General features: G+C 41.8%; 1 protein-coding gene across 2 annotated transcripts in view; it reads left to right on the top strand.

Annotated features, from left to right (window-relative positions):
* csmd2 (CUB and Sushi multiple domains 2) overlaps positions 1-20,778 on the top strand; it is a 226,631-nt gene that overhangs the window by 185,577 nt on the left and 20,276 nt on the right. For both annotated transcript variants that reach the window (XM_079368716.1, XM_079368717.1), the window contains 11 exons: positions 5,464-5,652; positions 6,420-6,566; positions 10,716-10,904; positions 12,117-12,302; positions 12,460-12,654; positions 12,943-13,116; positions 13,231-13,404; positions 13,701-13,874; positions 17,392-17,580; positions 18,132-18,305; positions 19,579-19,761. In XM_079368716.1, coding sequence (XP_079224842.1) covers positions 5,464-5,652; positions 6,420-6,566; positions 10,716-10,904; positions 12,117-12,302; positions 12,460-12,654; positions 12,943-13,116; positions 13,231-13,404; positions 13,701-13,874; positions 17,392-17,580; positions 18,132-18,305; positions 19,579-19,761 — 1,974 coding nt within the window. The remainder of the gene's footprint in view (positions 1-5,463; positions 5,653-6,419; positions 6,567-10,715; positions 10,905-12,116; positions 12,303-12,459; positions 12,655-12,942; positions 13,117-13,230; positions 13,405-13,700; positions 13,875-17,391; positions 17,581-18,131; positions 18,306-19,578; positions 19,762-20,778) is intronic.

Genomic DNA, 20,778 nt, shown 5'->3' with positions numbered 1-20,778 from the left:
ATAGTTGGAGGGCAGCGAAAAGAAGAAGTGCACAGCTCATTGGAATGCAGGGGACATGCCGGCTGCAGCTGCACCTATCAAATCACCACGTCTGGCTCTGACGAGCACAACCCTCGCTGAACTTATAGCCCCCCCCCCCCCCCCCCCCAAGACACTCAATAGCATCCTTGTACCTATACATTATGCACTTACACACTGGTGTTGGATGTGTCTGGGTTGCTCAGCAGTGAAAGTTGTCATTGTAAAATTCTCTCAGAGAGCAGCACTGGAGCCTCCAGCCTGTTCTGCTGTGTTGCTTGCCCCCTCAGTACCAGCATCCTCTCTCATCCTCTGCACTCCCTCCGTTTGTACTCCCTCCTCCCTTACCTGCCGCTTCCCTCCCCGGATTCCCAAGCGTCAGACTTATGCTGTTATGCAACATATGTACTCTTTATCCCCAATTCTCTCACACTGCAGTGTCACAAACTCACTCTACCTCCACACAAATCTGTCTTTCTTTGCCTTACACTTTCTCTCAACACTGACGTGGCAAATGTTTCGCCTCTCTTTTGTCCTGCCGTTGGATCAACCAATAGATTTGCAGAGTATTTGATCTGCCTGCTCCGTGATTAAACTAGGTTCTGTCGGCCCCTTAACTTCATCTGCTGTCTGCTGAGACCACAGGGAAGTCCCTACATCACAAGCACACAAAGCCGCAGCACCGGTGCAAAGTGTTACTTTAATTCATTACTTAAAAAAACAATGAGCTCGTATGATCCAAAATCCCTGTGTTTATCCCCCGGACAAAATGCTGGCTAAACCTGCCTAATCACCCATTACATTAGTATCCTATCCAGCTAGTTGTCTTCCTCCCACTCAGCCCCTTTACCTCCTTTGCCTCTCAGTATTGAATAGATTATGTTTTTGCCCCAGCCTTTTAATTTAACCCCGCATAGTGGATTAACACGTCTTCTTTTTCCACATCTTTATTGCTGTCTTCCCTCACGTCTCTGCTTTGTAAGGTCCCGATCGCAGCTAATGCTTATGATGTGACACATCCCCTTCAATCAGCTCATTATCTTTCCTCAGTTTATGCTAATTAAATACCAATCTGAGTAAAGGCATCTTGACTGCGGCGGTATAAACTTGATTCATTCAGATTTATGCACGTCTGCCCATACTTTGATAATCTTGTGTACAAATGTATGTGAATGGATGCAGCTGCGTGTGCATCTGCGCTCGTCTTTGCCTCCACTTTTTTTTTTTTTTAATAAGGAAGCTATTTCATACCATGAGCAATTTATCACAAACAGAAGGGCTGTCTCGCAGATTGCCAATCCTGCTGTCAGTTTATTTTATTCCGTGCCTCATTAAAGCGAAATTTCATTTTCAGGCCTATCAGTGTTCATCTCACCTTGTGGTTCGAGGCTGCCTTTTGCAAGCTCTCCAATTTGTCCCCTAATACTCTTTTGTTTACAGCCGAACAGAGTGATGCTTCATTTAAAAAGATTACTTTCAAAAGTATCAATATAATGATAAGAACACCTGCTCGTCTTTTTCCACTGGCTCCAGGACAAGCTGAAAGCACTTTGGAAGACACTTTGGAGCCGTCTGAAAGGTCACTGACAAACACATCTCATTCTCACATAATTGATTGGTTAATCAACTTCACTCGACGATTATATATGCCACTTCCAGATGCAATCAGTTTCACTACCAGTGATGGATTTAAGCCGTTTGACTCACATCCAGGAGCTCCTTCAGGTTTTAAATGATTTCCCAGACTTTGTCAATGCCATCTTTGATTTGAGGGTAAAATTAGATTAGTGTCGGAATGCTACCTTTATTATCCCCATACTCTTGTTCAGGGGTTCTCAAACTTTCAGAATTAAAATTGATGTATGTGGTCTTCATGCATGACACACGCTGTATCCTAAATTACTATCCTCAAGTTGGAAATAGTGGCCTATTTGATGTTGCATATGTTGTTCATTTGTCTTTTCTTAGTGTATGGATTTTCCTGGAAATCATTATATTGGTTTGTTGTGTTGCAACGTTTTTTTAGTGACATTTGTCGTACCCCTTGGAACACTCCCATGTACCCCTGGGGTACACATAACCCCTTTCGAGAAACACTGCTCTAGTCTGTGGTATATTCAGGCCAAGCACGCTTTTTGATGTCTGTGGTTCAGTGGAAGTGGTGCCCCCCCCCCCCCCCCTTTCAATCAGTAGGTCTCCGGTTTGATTCCCGCTCCTGCAGTCCACATGTTGAAGTGTTGAAGACACTGATCAAGAATTGTAACAGACAGCTCTGTTTGTATGTGTATATATGGGTTCAGTAAATATTCATCTTATTCATCTTACATAGCATCAATGTGTGATTGTGAGACATGTCGTATTAAAAGGGATCTGAGTTGTTAGAAGATTTTACATTATTAAAGGTGCTCTATGTAACTTTCAAAAATACTGTGTGTAGTGATACCACATGGCTGTCAGGCAAACTACCTCAGGGTAAAATGATTGATATATATAATTACAATTTCAATATATTATGTGACTTTTACATTTATTTTAATAAGCAAATGTTTCACTGATGTGAAAAAGTAGATTTTCACTGTCTATCTGTGTTGCCTGTAAAAAGTGAGATTTTCCGCTCCAGGAAGTGTCATTTTATGTTTGTTCGCAACGTCCTCCTCACTCCGCTCCGCTTACAGAAATCAACAGGACAAACTACAAACGCATCACACACTCCTGCTCTCAGGCAGTGCCTGCAGAGAGTCATTTATAGGAGAATGAGACACAGACTCTCACATGTGTATGACCACTTACCTCCTCTGGAAACATTGTGCTGGTAAATATCCAGTATTCCACGTTAATACTCGTTTGTGTACGCACGAGCACACGAGGGAGAGCGAGCAACAGTTTACTGGTGCAGTTTGCCTGACGCCCATGCAGTATCTACAAACGCAGAATTTTTTGGGGGGAATTTCAGTTTGGAACCATTTTTCTACACACTATCTTTATCACCATTGCTAGTGATCGTTCTGCTGTCACTTGTTTCACATAAGGCATTAAAGGTCTCTAATTCAATGTGCCATATAGTCAGAAATTTTAGCACACATTGTTGCTTTGAAACTATTCACAATAGGGACGTTAATGGTTAATCATTAATCAATTAATCACTGTCAAGAGATTAACTCATTAGAAATCTGTTAACCCAATGGTTCCCAAGGTGGAGGTCTCGACCCCCTGGGGAGTTGCGATACGCTGATATGGGGGTCGCGAGGTTCCTTTAAAAAGAAATATTTAAAAATGGGAAATGGTTTAAAATGACATATTTCACCCATTCATTTTTAAATATAAGAATATGATTGTGTTTGGGCTATTGTGTGGTGTTCTTGTGCTAGTGTTTGGAGAGGTGGGTAATGTCAGATGTTTTAATCACCTCCGGGCACAATGGGAGTCCCCACTCTCTAGCGTCGTTATATCGGGGGTCGTGGGCTGAAAAGTTGAGGAACCCCTGTAATAACCGACAAGCCATTTAAAATTTGACTGTCAGTCTAATGTAATTCTTTTTCATAACAAATGTCTGTCACCTTTGCAACTCAGAAAACAACTGTAATGATTACTTAAGGATGAAGACACAATGAAAATGAAGCACTTACTGTATATAGACTGTGCACGCGACTCAGCCCTGATTACTTAAATGTTCTCATCTTTCTGAAAAAGGTTAAGGAAAATGACTGAAATTGTTATCTCTAATTTACAAAAACAAACGCAACTTAAATGAACTCGAAAAAGCTGTGACCAAATATTTGACGGGTAGATTTTAAGGTCCATGTCTGTGAAGGATAGCTTTCCTGACATCTACTGAGATTTAATGAGGTAAGAAAATCCACCCACATGATACACCAGGAATAGTAAATCAAATGGAAATAATTATTTGCAAATGCTGTTCAACCCAGGCTGTCTGCCATCTCTTTTTTCCCCCCTCTTTTTTTTTTTTTTTTTTACGCATATTGAATCATCTCTCCTTCCACAAACATACAGAGAGGAGGTTGAACAAGCCAAGAGCAAGAAATGCAAGAAGAAAAAAAAAACTGTGTTGACACAAACGCGTGGCCTATCTATATACACAAAAAAACAAGTGTCTACCCAAATACACACATCATCCCACTAAGGAGACGCTGCTAGAATGTGATTTGGAGCATTCAGTATTTCACCACTGTAATGAAGGACCTGCTTGTGCCAAGTCCTGCTGCCTTACCCCGAGGCACAACAGGCTTGGTTATTCAATTCGCAGCAAACATGTGCATTTACACCCACGGCAAAATGTTCGACCACGCTTGCTTGACTAATAGTCAGACACAAAAATATGCAAATTCAGAGTACCTAGTAACTTTTACTTTGAAGGGTTTACAATCTAGATTTGCTGCATCGCATCTGTTTGATATGAATTCTGCTTTGATTGCAAGTAAATCCCTCACTCACATTTCTTTGGGTAAATAAAAAGCTCTTTCTCCGAGGTTGAATGGTAGTTTGTTAGCCAAAATAGGCCCGAAGGATTTGTTTGTGATATAGAAAGCAATTATAGAAAGCTTAAAAAAAACAGTTGATTTCACAATTGAGAATGTGTTTTTAGCTCTTGACTTCGCAGAGAAAAAGGAATCACAAACAAGAGCGGGGGAGAAAAGTGTCTATCTCCCTCTGCAGTGGAAAGTTATTTCACACTCTACCTGCTCTGCCCTCAGCCACATTAGGTGAGCAGCTAAAACAATACAAAGAGAAGCTGTGCAGCAGATGTATTGTGTATTTGCCGCAGGAATAACGTCCCTTTTATGTCGCAGCTTGTTTTTCTGTGTGGGAATCCTCTGTGTACGCAGTCAGCTCTGGCAGATTAAGAGGTTTGCTTCACAGCCTCGCAACAAAAATGCAACAGACAGGAGTGCCATGCAACGTCTGATAAAAGCAACTGAAAGCACCAGAAAATGTCAGAGATGTCAAGGCGGTATCCCACAAGAATACGATGGCAGGGGGAGGGGGAGGAGATGTGGTCTGCACAAATGTCTCTTAGTAGTCGTGTTTGTGAGAATTAGCTGCCAAGTTAGCATCACATATGTCGCCTACTGATAATTTGCAATCCACACAGAATATGCTTGTGTCAACTCTGTAGCGATATATGATATATGAGCAGCTCCCTGAAATGACTTAGCCTGGACATATTTTTCCCCTTTCAACAGCATCAGCAGCAGAATGACATTTCATGAAGCGTATGCTTTTAGTCACATTGAGTCGCCCTCCAACAACAATGTGAATCTAACCAATCCAATTTGCGCTTCAAGGGAAATGTAATTTACTTGAAAGCAAAAACCATTACAAGCTTTGTGCAATTATGAAGCAGCATAGAAAGGCAACACAAAACAAACCGATATCCCCACATTCCGATTAATTGAATTGTTCATCTCTTTTTGTTTCTCTCAACAGTGACTTGTCCCATGAACGAGATACTGACCGCTTCCACCGGTGTTATCATGAGTCAGTCACCTGGAAATGGTTTCCCCCATTTCGAGTCCTGCTCCTGGGTGGTGAAAGTAGAACCTGGCTACAACATCACGTTCACGATTGAACACTTCCAGACCAGCCGTCAGTTTGACGAGCTCGAGATCTTTGATGGTGAGTATCTCTTATCTGCTGAGAGAAATGAATGTTTACGCCATCAACTGTGCAAAATATCAGCATCCTAATTATTCTTCTGACCATTTATGACAGTTTAATGGAACTGCCTGATGCATCAACGATCAGGGCGATGCCCTTCATATGGACTATTCAGTATTCTCAGCATGACACCTTCCTCCCATCCTTGACCAAAGACTTACTCCCCTTTAAACCTCTCTGCATCCAACAAAAGTCAAAACCAGCCACCCTTCCAAAGTGACAACCTGTCCTGTTAGAGTACAGTCAACAACTCTGCCAGACGGCTGAGAGAACAAGGAGGTTCTATAGATGTGTTCCGGGTGTGCACTTGTGGTGGTGCTTAGTGTGGAGGGGAGCAATCACGTGCTAGCTGTTAGCCTGTCAAACCAATTATTTACTGAAGAACGCAATTCAATACAATGATGCATTATTAAAAATACACATCTCTATCAAGCCTTGAGAGGGAAAAATATATTCCTTTCAAAATTAGGACTTTTAAATAATGAAATTACTCTGAAATGTGGATTTTTATTAATCATATTCTCTGTGCAATGAGTTTACATTTGCAAGGGAAATGCTCTTCAAATGATTCTTCAGATCGCAGGGATTACATTATAGAACAGAATGCACTATTTTAAAGACCAAAATGTGCTTAATGGGAAAGTACTTTTATTCTTTTAAGCAGAGTAATCAGGCTTTCAAAAATGTATTACTTGAAATAATTTCATTTCCTCTCTTAAACCCAGGCCCATCCAGACAGAGTCCTCTCCTGATTACCCTGAGTGGAAACTATTCCAGCCCGCTGAGCATCACCAGCTCCAGTAACAAAGTCTACCTGCACTGGTCCTTCGACCACACAACCAGCCACAAAGGCTTTCGCATACGCTACTCAGGTGAGTCAAGAAGAGGCAAACACTAGCCTGAAGTCAAAATGTTGTCAAAATTGAGATTTCAGTGTTGTGTGTTCAGAAATGATTTCCAAAAAGGAAATTTCTGTATCACTGTGCTACTTAGAACAGTGTTGTATGTTCAATCACATCAGAGGTGTCTTTGGTGAACTGTGTCAACAAGAACAAGATTAATGCAACCAGCTGCAGCTGAAAAAGCTTGAAATATGACCCATCTCCATGACAACCTAGCGGGGGCTGCAGGCATGTTGTTCTCCAGCATCCTGGGAATTTAAAGCTGCTTCTTGTATGGCTTATAATTCTGCAGTTGTGTCTGGCTTCCATGAATTATCAGTTGGTATACAACACCAGCGTAGCTGGCTGTGAATTATGAGTGTTCAAATATTGAAAAGGCTCCCTCCGTTTTGTATCAACACCACTCAGGCAGATTGACTAATCAGCTCCCTCCTCTCCGCGGAGCCCTCTGTCTCCCCATCCGGACGCTCTGTGGTTTCTCACAAAAGGACTAAGTAATGGCTGAGGACCCACAAGTCGTCATAGTCGAGACATGACTTCTGTAGCACCTTGGTGGGGAGTACAAACGGATAGCACGGGAAGAGTCAGTGTTTTTGTTCTTTGCCAGTCCATACTGTGTGATGTCTCCATGAGTCTTTTCAATCCTCACCAACTCCATGCCATCTTCTCTGACAGTTCCTCACTTTCTCCATCTATAATCTCTGTCACATCTTCTTGAAATAAAAAAGGTAAAATAAGTTTCATGAACACAAAAACATAAAAAGGGATTCAAACAGAGGGAACAACTATTACCATCACTTTGCATTGCACAGGTGGGGGAAAGGAACCAACAGCATTTCTCATGATTCAAACAGAATATATCACCTTTTGCAACAAGTCGATCAATCAATCAATCAATCAATCTTTATTTATATAGCGTCAATTCATAACAGGCGTTATCTCAAGACACTTTACAAAAGCAGGTAAAGGACCTTACTGTTTGTCTGTTAACATTAACAAAAGGGCAGGTAACAAGACCATGCTCATTGTTATGTTTACAAAAAGCAGGTAAAGGACCTTACTTATGGCTATGTTACAAGAGCCCAGCTTAATCCGTCATGGCGTGGCAAGAAAAAACTTCCTTTTAACAGGCAGAAATCTTCAGCAGACCCGGGCCCATGACAGAACAGCCATCTGCTAAACTGTGCTGGGCTTGAAAATGGGATGGGGGAGATGGGACAAGATGCAGAAAGAAGAATAGGATGGGATAGGTTGGGGGGGGTCTGGGCAGGCCATCCTCAGGGGGGGGGGGTTGTTTGGGCAGGCCATCCTCACCAACAGTCTCAAGGAACCTAAGAGAGCTCAAGGAACCTAAGAGAGCTCAAAAGGAGAGGTTAGAATACAAAGATAGTGACAAGCTACTGCTTGTCACTATAGACATATCTTATTACTATAAGGTAAGAAAGCTGGGAGAGAAAGAGGGAGAGAGAGATAAGAGATCCTGGTGCCAGTTCCCCCGGTAGTCTAAGCCTATAGCAGCATAACTATGAGCTGGTCCTAAGCCAGCCCTAACTATAAGATTTATCAAAAAGAAAAGTTTTAAGTCTATTCTTAAAAGTACCTAGTGTGTCTGCCTCCCGGACCCCGACTGGTAGACGATTCCAAAGGAGCGGTGCCTGATAACTAAAGGCTCTACCTCCCATAGTACTTTTAGAGACTATAGGCACCACAAGCAGGCCTGCATTCTGGGAACGTAATGTTCTTGATGGATAGTACGGTACAATTAACTCTTTAAGATACGATGGTGCCTGACCGTTTAGAGCTTTGTAGGTGAGCAGAAGGATTTTAAATTCTATTCTAGATTTTATAGGGAGCCAATGGAGAGAAGCCAATACAGGAGTAATGTGGTCCCTTTTCCTCGTTCTAGTAAGAACACGAGCTGCAGCGTTTTGGACGAGTTGGAGGGTCTTTAGAGATTTACCATAGCACCCTGCTAAAATAGAATTACAGTAATCCAACCTGGAGGTAACAAATGCATGAACTAATTTTTCAGCATCATGTTGTGACAGGATCTGCCTGATCTTAGAGATATTACGAAGGTGAAAATAAGCTGTCCTTGAAATTTGTTTAATGTAGGAATCAAAGGACATATCCTGATCAAACAGAACTCCTAGGTTCCTAACAGTGGTACTAGAGGCTACACTAATACTACTAAGGGCCGTCATATCGGCAGAGAAAGTCTCTCTAAGGTTCTTAGGACCAATCACTATAACTTCAGTCTTGTCTGAGTTGAGCAGTAAGAAGTTTCTGGTCATCCAGGTCCTGATGTCCTTGACGCAGGCTTCTAGTTTACGAAGCTGGTTGGCGTCTTCTGGCTTCATTGCTATGTAGAGCTGAGTATCGTCTGCATAGCAATGAAAGTTCATGGAGTGTTTTCTCATAATACTACCTAGAGGAAGCATATATAATGTAAATAAAATCGGACCAAGCACTGATCCTTGAGGCACTCCATGGCTAACTTTGGTGTACAAAGAGGACTCATCATGAACATGCACAAACTGAGATCTATCTGACAAATAGGATCTAAACCAACTTAGAGCAGTCCCTGTAACTCCAAGCAATTGTTCTAGTCTCTGTAACAGAATCTGATGGTCAATTGTATCAACTGATAAACTTTGTGTCACCCTCTCCCTTACAGTTGTGTTCTGCAATGCCTGCAGTGTCTGTGTCATAGACTTCCTGCTCTCTTTCTCTCCTTTAAATCGTTCAAACTGATGTGGTCACATGCCAGTGTCGACCAGATTCTTCTCAGCTGCAGGACTGTGTGGAGTGAAACATGCTGTGTGCTGTTAGAGTCTGAGAGGCAGTTGGAGTGAGGAGCTGAGAAAGAGGGGCAAACAAAAAGACGTGAATGAATTTCACTCCTTTGTAACTGGCAGAAGGAGGCCTTGCAGAGGAAAGCTGCTCAGTCTGCAAAACAGATATGTCTACAATGTTTATTTCAATTATTCTATTTATTTCAAATATTCTTTTCCTACAAGTGTAACCTTCAAGGCAAACATTAATGATCATTCATCCCTGGTTGATGACTTTCTCAAAGCTAAATTGTACCTTTCCAAAATATCAAAGTATGTTGTAACGTCTGTGGATCACCTCAGAAATATAACAATGTATTCTGAGGATGTTAATATCAATATCCATATGTATAGTTTTTTTTTTTTTTTTTCCAATCTACAGTCTCTTCAGATCATTTAGAGTCTCCCATTCATTATCCGACGGCAACATTTTGTGTGAGATAGCATCTTCTAACTAATGCTGAATAAAGATTCCCCTGCTGGCAGAGCTGTAAGTTTATACACTGTATGAGCGTTTAATCTGATTGCATTGTGCTAAAAATTACCACCAACTTCAAAGAGAGGCCATTTACACATTTATACAGCCACGTGTGAGCGCTTGGAATCAGAATTAGCATTTTTATGGAGCAGTAAAGTGGTCACAGTGATTAAGTGTAATGGATAATACGCTTTTTTTTTGGTGCATCCATGGTCCACTTCCATCCTGAACTCTCCCCACAATGAGCACTGTTTTCTGGGTCACATCTGCGGCATCACAATGTGTTTCCTTTTTTTACTTTTTCCAACAAGTATGTAGTTACTATCTGGTTTTGGCTTCGAAACAATCCATTCATCAGAATCCATAGACCTGTTGCCGGCACCATTTTGGATGAGAAATTATGATTGCAGCATCTAATTTAGCCAACAAACAAAAACAGATCCTGTGTGTCTCTTGTTATGTATCCGTCATTTTTTATGATCCTCCTCTGCTGCGGCTGACAAACTCCTGTTACGCTGTGTGGCAAACACAAGTTTCCTCTAATCAATTTCCCTTGTCTCTCGTCTTCAGGTTATGCTTTCAAGAGATGCACAGTGGCGCTTGAATTAATAAATATTCTCTTTTACCAGGCCAGGCAGAGAAGACAGATGCAGAAGAGATCCTGTGCTCTGTGCTTTTGAAGGCATATTAATCCTTTACCTCCTCCACGGCAACCTTCATCATCTTGCATCATTGCTGTGTTTATTTGCTTGTTGCACGCAATTTTATCCGAAAGCTTATTCAAATATTTATGTTATTTTGTCCTAGCGGCCTACTGCAGCCCACCAAACAACCCTATAAATGGCACAGTGCACAGTCTGACTGGGACTAAACTGGGCAGCACCCTCCGCTTCAACTGTGACCAGGGCTTCAGGCTCATCGGTCAGAGCAGTGCCACCTGCACCAGGACTGCACAGGGGATCTACCAGTGGAATGCACCAGTGCCTCTTTGTCAAGGTGAGGGTGCATAAGTTATGAGGAAAAAAATGGTTAAAGACATCTGATAGACTAGATAGTCATGTGTGTCATCTTATTTGAGTGAGGCAGTCCTTCCCTGTACAATCTGCTGGGTAAGGGTGGTTTTATATTGCTAATGCAAATTGCGCTTTGAATGATTTTGCTAAGTCGCATGAGATTGTAGTCCCACTTTTCAAAAGTGATGAACCTCAGACTGTGAAAGACGGATTTAAAAAATGAGTTAAAAATGACATTTTTCCTGCAAATGTATTTTGTAAGTGTAGACATTCTGATTTAAGTGGATTTAAACAAAAAAAAAATATCACTGAATCCATTTGCCTGGATCAAAGTGTGTTTTCAACTGACAGTGTGACATCACTAGCAGCCCCTCAGCCTTAGGCATGCTTCAAGGAAGCTCACTTTACCTCGCCTCAGAACTGCTTTGAAGTTCAAACTGCATAAGATTAATGATATTTGGTTCACATAAGCTGAATTGTTTGATATGTCGCTCTTTTGAGTTGTAGTCAGTTATTTCTGCCTTTCTCTGCGCTCTTTTTCTACGGCTGGAATCAACAATGGTACTCACAAGCTTTAAATAAAGGACTAACACAAATAACAGTTCAGAGCATTATTTTTAACATCACACACTAGATAGTGTGAATAAAGCCAAAGCCAGTGGGGCTTGATGAATGTATTGGAAGTGAAAACTGTTTGCATGTAATTCACAAAACTGATGTTGTGTAATTTTCAGTAGTTTCCAATGTTAGAGATTTTGCTATGTATCTGTGTTAAAATTTATTTTCATTTTTTTTTTGTAAATATGAAAGATTTTTAAAATTGAAAAACTACTCTTCTGGAGTTTACAGTTGTAAAGATTTTATAATATCGCTTCAGCAGATGATTTCAAAACAGAGCGCAGCAAGGTAATCCCTCAGTATCTGGTCAAATCTGCACCAGGTGTGGTCTTCCCATGAATTGCATGTGTTCTCTGTGGACTGGCTTGTTTACTATTGAGCAGATGGCGGCCAGAGCTAATGTTTACCACACATCAATGCCTTCTCTTGCAATGTGTTTGTACAGGAAACCTATTGTTAGCTGAGCACTCTGCATACAAACTAAGATGATTAATAAAATATACTTTGCAATCTGAGCTTTCGTTAAACGACATTTATTTTTCCTCACCTTCCTGTATGATCTCTCATTCCCTTCTAGTCATGTCCTGTGGAATGCCAGTGCCTCCTGTTAATGGCAGTATCGTGGGCCAGGACTTTTCTTTGGGAGCCCGAGCTACATACCGGTGTAACCCAGGATTTCGTCTCTCTGGACCTGTCACCACCTCCGTCATCTGTCAGGAATCTGGAAGGTGGAGTCCCATTGAGGCCCCGCCCAGATGTATTCGTACGTATTTTTCACGCATTAACCTGACAAATCTAAACTTAAAAAAAACAAACTACCTCGTGTTTTAAATGTTCCTATCAGCTACAAGATCCAATCAGTGACAATCTTATTGGCAGATTTGAGTTAATAATCAGTGAAAATCCTTTCACCCTCTTAGCGGTGACTTGCCCCGACATTGGCCACTCTGCTGTGGAGCATGGGAGATGGAGGCTGATATATGGAACTCAAAACCAGTATGATTCCATAATGATGCTCATATGTGACCCCGGATATTACTACCGGGGTCAAAGGGTCATTCGCTGCCAGGCAAACAGCACCTGGAACTATCCAGATCCAAGCCCAGCCTGTGAGAGTAAGTATAAACTGCATGTCCCTAATGTTCCGACATTTTCTAAAGAAAAATGTGAAAATAATGTGCTCATGAGCATTAACGAATGTAAAAAAAAAAAAAAAAAATATGTGTGAGAAATCGAGGACACTTCTTTATTATTATTTTTTACTACATCAGAATGTATTTTATTTCACTGCTATCGTAAGAAAAAACAAAACATTCACAAACCTTTTTGAATATATTTACATCTTAACTTTCCAAACAGAACATGTTTCTTATTGTTAGTAATGGATACACTTGTCATTTCAGTCATCTCTTGTGGGGATCTCGGGACTCCACCAAACGGAAACAAGATCGGAACTCTGACTGTGTATGGAGCCACAGCCATTTTTTCTTGCAACACAGGATATACCTTGGTGGGCTCTCGGGTAAGAGAGTGTATGTCCAATGGACTCTGGAGCGGAACGCAGGTCCAGTGTTTAGGTGAGATCTTTAAAAGCAAAACAATATGAAGTGACAGAGTCCTCTAGAGATCTTTAAAGTAATGCCAAACACTTCGGTTCATCCATAACCTTTTAATTTTCTCATCTTTCATAGCTGGCCATTGTGGCACCCCAGAGCCAATCGTGAATGGACAGATCATTGGGGAGAATTATAATTATCGAGGCAGTGTTGTGTATCAGTGCAACCCAGGATTTCGTCTCATCGGGGTTTCTGTGCGGATCTGTGAACAAGATCATCGCTGGTCAGGACACACCCCAGTCTGTGTCCGTAAGTGACTATGGAGAAAAGTTTGTTATGATGAAACCTGTAAGATTGGCTCTTATTTTGCTTGCTAAGGGCAGATATCACCTGATAACTTTGTGTTGTAGTCTGTAATACTTGACTTTTTATAAGGATGTTTACCTGAGGAAAGAGGTTTCTTACAGTTCTGTCTCTGTCTAGTTCTGTTTTGTCTTTTACTCCACAAATCTATTTGTTAATTCAGGTGTGTTGAACCTTATCTTTTAATCTGACCGCTCTGCATATATTTAAATGTGGCTTTATTTCTCCTTTGTTTTTTTTAGCTATTACATGTGGTCACCCTGGAAACCCCGCCTTCGGTTTGACCCAAGGCACTCAGTTTAACCTCAATGATCTTGTGCGCTTTGTCTGCAACACTGGATACGTTCTTCAGGGAGCTGTAAAATCGACCTGCCAGGCCAATGGGCAATGGAGCAACGCACTCCCAAGGTGTAAAAGTAAGTATTATATAGATTCAATAGCATCATTTATTTTCAGAGGATTATTTGCCTACAGATAATACAGGTAATTGCAAACAGCCAGGAAAGATAGAAGGTACAGTATGTGTATTTTCATGGCTGCTGCTGGATCCTCATGCACTTAGATATCTTAAAAAGCTTTACAATTTGTCTTCTGAGCAAAAAGAGAGGAACATCACTGCTGTGTATAGCGTGATTATGCTTGTTGTAATCCATAAAGCGCCCTCTGCTGGTGACAACCAGAAAGAGAACTGTTAGCATAATTCAATGAAACTAAAATTAAATGCTATTTGACTGGTGAATACATCTAGTAATATCTGCTCATTTCTGAGATAAAACTAGCTGATACCGGTATTCACTGGATATGCTAATATCGGCCGATATTATCGGCTGGCTGATGAATCGGTCGGGCTCGAGTAACCGGGAGCCAGGAGAGGGCTTTTAACAACGGCGTGACGTGCTCTTTTGGGTTGGTTATAGATATACAAAACTGTGAAGAAAAAAAAGTGTAATTCTCTGAAATGAGCAGCTACATAAGTAGTGTCTATATGTAGCATAGCAGCCCCCGCAATATATTCATCATGGCTTGTGAATATTTGTTTTTGTAAATAAGCCATTGGCATCAGCTCTGTGCATCCCTCGTGCCCAGCATAAGGACATCGTCAAATGTTGTCATTCCTCATTGATGCCCGAAGGTGTACGGCTCTCTTTTTCTTGTGTTCTCATCCGTTTGTGTGGGTAGGTATTAAATTACCTATCGTAATGTGCAAGTTCATATCTTCTATGACCAAAGGTGACCCCAATCATAGAGACAGCGCAGAGACACCCGGAGGATGATGTGTATAAAGGGAAATTGGAATGAAAATACAAAGAAAGGCCTGGATCATTTAATTACCATGTTCTCAACCACAATGTCCTCGGAGGTTTCAGATAATATTTACATTTGATGTTAATTCCTGTCAGCATATCTACCTCTGTTACACCCTCAGGCCCACCTGTCTGTCAGAGAAACAAACTTAGTTAATAACCATTCAAAGACAGCCAAAAACAATGACAGGATCCTTGAGCTGGTATAAAAGACAGCAGCCTCTGGAGCCCCACACCCTGTGTTTTGCTCTGAATAAGAAGTACCCAGTGCTGTTACAAACAAGCAAGGCAGGAAGTTTAGATTTGGAAGGTTTTTCTGCGACAAGCGGGTGTATCTCAGCAAGCACGTCTGTCTCTAAGTCCACACTAACTGAGGGCTGTGTGACAGGCACAGAAAGGGTGCTGGCAAGGTCAAGCCTTGAATATGACAAGGCAATGACAGGACCAGTGATTGATTGACTTACGAGTTTGTTTGAAATGAGGTAAGAAAGTATTTTTGCCTGTTTTTTTTTTTTTTTAGACATTTAGGAAGGGATGAGTCTCACAGGAATCCTTCTTCAGTTGTTAAAATAAGAGAAAAGAGTATTTGACTGCTGCATGCATAAGCAGGAAAGATTTTCTCCCAGACATACGCCTTAAATCTCTCCGCTCTCGTAGTGACATCATATTAGCATTGGCCTTGTTTCCACGCAGATGCTGACTGTGAGATGTATTTTGTGTGAGACTCTGTGTGTGTGTGTGTGTGTGGATGTGGGCGTCTGTTTGGATCGCACATTATCCTCACTGATGATGTGGAGACATAAGTAGCTTAGAGGTCTTTTTGTCAATCAGATTTATCACCTTAATTACAGCATTCGAGACATCTTTGGTGAGGCACGCTCTCCCGTCTGCCATGTACTTCCTCCCCTTAGTCGAAAGCGAGAAGTGCCGTGATGACATCCGCTTCATCCATCTCACCTTAGCCTGAGCTAAGCCGAACCATCTGCTTTTTTAGACGGGGAAGAGAGTAGATGCAAGAGGCATAGAAAACAGAGGGGATGAGTAGGACAAAGGTAACGATTTCCACGGTCCAGTTTCACTAAGACTTTGTTGGTTCCATCAATAATGCTGGGAGCAGTAGAGCACTGTCAGGCCGGCCAGCCTCCGATCCCTCTCTAATCAACACTCACAGACACGGAGTCACAACACCGCCTTCTTTGGATGACTCACGTGTTTACCTGTCGTTCAGCAATAAAAAGCAAGAGCCACACAGTAGTAAAAAAAACACACTCAGACACACCACTTACTGTGCTGTAACTTGGCAGTAGTCCAGCAGGAGGATAGGTCGACCATGGTCCACACCTTTTGAGTGGAACAGAGATGAATTACCTCGGCCCTTTTTTCCCCTTTCACTTTTTCTTTTTTTTTTTCTTTCATCCTTGTGCTTCCTCTCTCGCTGCCCACTGGGCCGCACACAAAAAAATGTAGCAGGAGGTCGAACGTTTGAGATGACTGCCGGATCACTTTTGAGCTCACGTTGCCCGAGCACATTCTTTTTCAAAGCTGAATCCAAGCTTTGGAAAGCCTTGTGCTGAAACGGCTTCACTGCTCCAAATGCGCTTTGTAGTGTTATTATGCGGTAAGTTGTAAATGATGGCACCACAGGTCAGGGCTCCACTGGAAGAAATACATTATAATAGGTATTTTGGGTATGATTTAGTCGTTCTGGCCAGCTTGGGAGCATGGAAATGAGAAAGCTTTTAGGTGCATTAGCATACAATGGGTCCATTTTGGCAGCGGCAAAGGCGTGCTCATCGGACAAGACTGGCAAGGCAAACCGGGGCATTAAGGCTGCATGGGCACTCTCACACAGTGTTTTAGAAACCATAGCAGTTTTGGCATCATAATACACATTTAGTTGTGTTTCACAGAACATAATAGAATGCAAGTGTTACTCACTGTTCTCTGACTCTGTTGAGGCAGTGTAAGGTGTCTTGTATCTGAGACACTCAAGATGGATCTCTGCTGGTTACATTTGTAGCCTGACATTCTGTCATGAATTTTAAAATATTCTGCACCATCAGGGCTTCTTCCTCTCTAACTCCGTACAGCACCCCCCCCCTCGCCGTCCCTCGTTCCTCACTCATCCCTCATTCTCCCCCTTCCCTAGCTCCCTCCATCTGCTGCTTTACTGACATGGTGCCTCTTCTCCTGTGAGCTCCCCATCCATCACCATCTCTGCACCACAGCGGCCAGCAGGAGACTGGCTCTAATGAAGCAAATGTTTATTTCCGGAGTCCGCCTCCTACTTCATTTGGATTGGGGGTGGATGGATGGATAGATTCCGGATGGTTGGAAGTTGTGGATTGGGAAGAGATAAGACAGAGAAAGTGAAAAGAAGAAAACAACTATTTCTACTGTTCTCTGTTTGAGATATCTATATGATTATATACCCTTTAATTTCATAATGAAAAAAATACACTTAAATATAATATGGGCCGTTTAAAACATCATTTCAAAAAATTCTCACAATAATTCAGAAATTCAAGTTTAAAAAAATGAGTGTTCACTTGGTCCTTAACTTAAAACACATGATGTCCATGTTTCATTGTCTTCTAATCCTTTCCTGTCATCATCTTTTTTTCTCCAGTTGTAAACTGCACAGAGCCAGGCCATGTGGACAACAGCATTAGGCAGATCCTGCCCAGTGGGCCGCATCGCTACAGCTTCCAGACAACTGTGTCATACCGCTGTAACCCTGGCTACTACCTGCTGGGAACCAGCGCCATTTCTTGTCAGGGGGATGGTACCTGGGATCGCTCCCTGCCCAAGTGTCTGTGTGAGTACCTCAGGGCTCAGCGGTAATTGCTGTTGCTTCAATACAACTCTCATTCTAAGGCTGAAAGATTTACAAGAAAAAATATATAAAACGAACAAAAGTAGCAAATTATCCCGATTTAGGAAAGAAATACTTTAAAAGTTTAGCACTATCCCCAACACGATCTCATATAAGATGTGTATAGTTGAGTAATCCCTCAGTGGCAAATCATTTAACCGGTTAGCAGCCCTACCTGTACCTGGTTTGCTTCACTTTTAAGTTGAAATCTGAGTTTGCATTTCCAATTTAAACAGATTTAATGTGAAAAAGCAATGAAGCATTTACATGGAACTAGGTCTACCAATCAGTTGGCATATTTAAATCTGATAATGTTAAATGTAGTGCTAACAAACACAAATCCAATGTCAGCCAACAGTTTACACTTTAATTCAATTGTCCTGTTTTAGAAAGAGCTACAGATGGAGGTGTTTAAACCGTATCTACTAGTAGCCAACCGGCTTTTCCACTTGTTAATTTATCTCCCTCTCTCATCTTGTGCTCTGATTGGACAGTGGTGCTGTGTGACCGCCCAGGCATGCCTCCATACGCCCAGATCTCAGGAGACCGTCGGACAGTGGGCTCGGTTATCCGCTACAGCTGTATAGGCCAGCGTACTATCATGGGCAACACAACGAGAATGTGCCAGCTGGATGGCCAGTGGAGCGGCTCACCACCGCACTGTTCTGGTATGGAAACCCACCCAGATTTAGAACGGTACAACTGAAAATAATCACTCAATTCAACCACTCATCGTAGTTGTTGGTGCAGCCACTTGAAGCTCTCTGCTTTCTGATATTATTATCAGCACCCAGTCAACCTCATAATGCAAGGTCAACAAATAAAGTTTGGGTGGCAGCTGTTAGCAGATCATGATGAAAGTAGATGGAACGGAGATGGACCTGCCTGCCTGCTCTACAAGCCTCAAGGGCAAAAGAGTGTCCTCCATAAAACTGCTTTAATCCGCTCATAACAGGCTGAGGAAGGGGGATGCCTGCCCTTCCACTGGTTTATGAAGACATCAGATTCCATACTCTTTCCCCTTACAGGGATTTGCTTCAGAGCCCTCATATTCCTAAAACACTTGAGGGATGTCATGATGGTCTCCAGACATGCACATTTACATGGCCAAGATACAAACAAAATACCATAAGATGTCACAAAGACAAAATTAGACAGTGAATCAATCGCTAGTTTCATTTGGTATTTACCAAATTGAGTTAAAGAGGGAGCTGACCCTTGGGAATGCTCCCAGTTTAGGATTATTTGAGGTTTCCAGTCTCACCTGTAGCTTTTGAGTTGAACGAGAGAGTGAAACCCCTTCAGGGACTTAGTGAACAGCTTGGTTACCAAGAAAGGGCTTGGTGGAGGACATCTGCTCTTCTGCATGGAGAGCAGTCAGTTGAGTTAAATCAGGAATCATAAGGAAGTGTACCTTGATGTACTGTGGAAGTATTCTGGACACGTCCAACTGGAAGCCCTGGAGCAGACCTCAAGGCCATGGAGGGAAATCCCATCTGTCTTGGGAACACCTTGTGATTCCTTATGAGGAACTGGACGACATCACTTGGGGAAAATAACATATGGGCTTGTGATTAAAGAGCTCGCTCTGAAACATAAACTTGGTGAACTGGTGAGAAATGCATTGATGGATGGTTTGGTGGACTACTGCTTAAGCAGTGATGAATGAACGGGAAATTCCTGACTTTCTGAAAAACTATATTAACCACCACCGTCTTTAGTGTCGAATGAGAGCGGCAAACAGCAGCAAGTAACAATTTAACAAGTAACAAGTTCCAGTTTTTTTAATGTTAAGTAAACAGATATAACCCAATTACCATGTGTGCTCTTCATTACTGATGGTCTTATGATGTCAAATAATGAGTATCTTCTTTCAGAGGAGTTACTCATAGTATTTGAGTATCTATTTATTTTATTTTTTGGTGATTATCACTTTTACAGGTGACTCTGCCGGACTGTGTGGAGATCCAGGTGTTCCTGTTCACGGTATCCGTCTGGGAGAAGAGTTCACAGTCAACAGTGTTGTCCGCTTCAGCTGTGAGCCTGGTTATATGCTGAAGGGTTCACCAGAGAGAATTTGCTTTTCCAATGGGTCCTGGCTCGGCACCCAGCCTGAGTGTCATGGTAAGAAGTATTATGCATCGACTCTGTGAAATGTTCTATGTCAGAATGATTTGGTCTGGTAGAAGGGACTGTACTTTACTGTAGGTTTTATACTCCTTAAACTCTATGTGGTGTCAGCAGTTCTATTTATGAACGTTTACGTCTGATAAGCTGAGGGTTGGATAAGATCCATCAACTTCAGGATCACAGTAAACAGCTGAGATATCTCGAAAGATCTTGGAGTAGGAAAGCGCTGCTCTCCTGCACTGAAAGCAGAAGTCAGTTGAGGAAATTCAGGACTGGTATAAAGATGTGTTCACTTATGTAGTGCAAAAGTGTTCTGCACACATCCAACTGAAAACCCTGGAGCAAACCTCGAAGACCATTTAGGGGTAAGAAATCCCATCTGGCCTAGGAAACCCGTTGAGATATCTGAAGATGAGCTGAAGGACATCACTAAGGAAAATGACGTTTTGATGACTGATTACTTTGCGACCACTTCAGCCTGAACCAACATAACTGGTGGGAAATGAATGGATGAATGGTTTGATGGACTTCTGCACGAGCAATAATGAATACACACAGTATTAGGGCATCATGTAACAATGTGACAGGCCAGCTGGACAGTTATGGCTGTGTAACAGAATTAGAAATTGTTCACTGAACTTCTCATGCACTTTAACTGATACACAAGTTTATGCCCAGTTCCACTTTTAATAACATGCTTTGTTTTTATTTGCTTTTCTCCTCCAGTAATCACTGCCTCTGCATTACTTTAACTAACTTTTGTTTACTCAGATTGGGATTTACAGGAGTCTTAAATAAGCAAATAATCCCCGATAATTTAAGCAGCCTTAATGAATGTTTTAGCGAATATAACCACTGTGTTGCTGATGGGAATTTATCTTTCATCATCTCTCATTGTTGATGTCTTGTCAAAGCAAACTGATCTCAAGAAATCCCCCTTGTTAATATCTGTATTACAGTAAGCTTTCCTACAGTCCAAAGACTGTTGCTTATACTGATGTAACACTCACT

Source organism: Symphodus melops (genome assembly GCF_947650265.1).
Source record: "Symphodus melops genome assembly, chromosome: 18".
Taxonomy (NCBI): Eukaryota; Metazoa; Chordata; class Actinopteri; order Labriformes; family Labridae; genus Symphodus; species Symphodus melops.
This window is presented reverse-complemented; position numbering and strand designations above follow the sequence as displayed.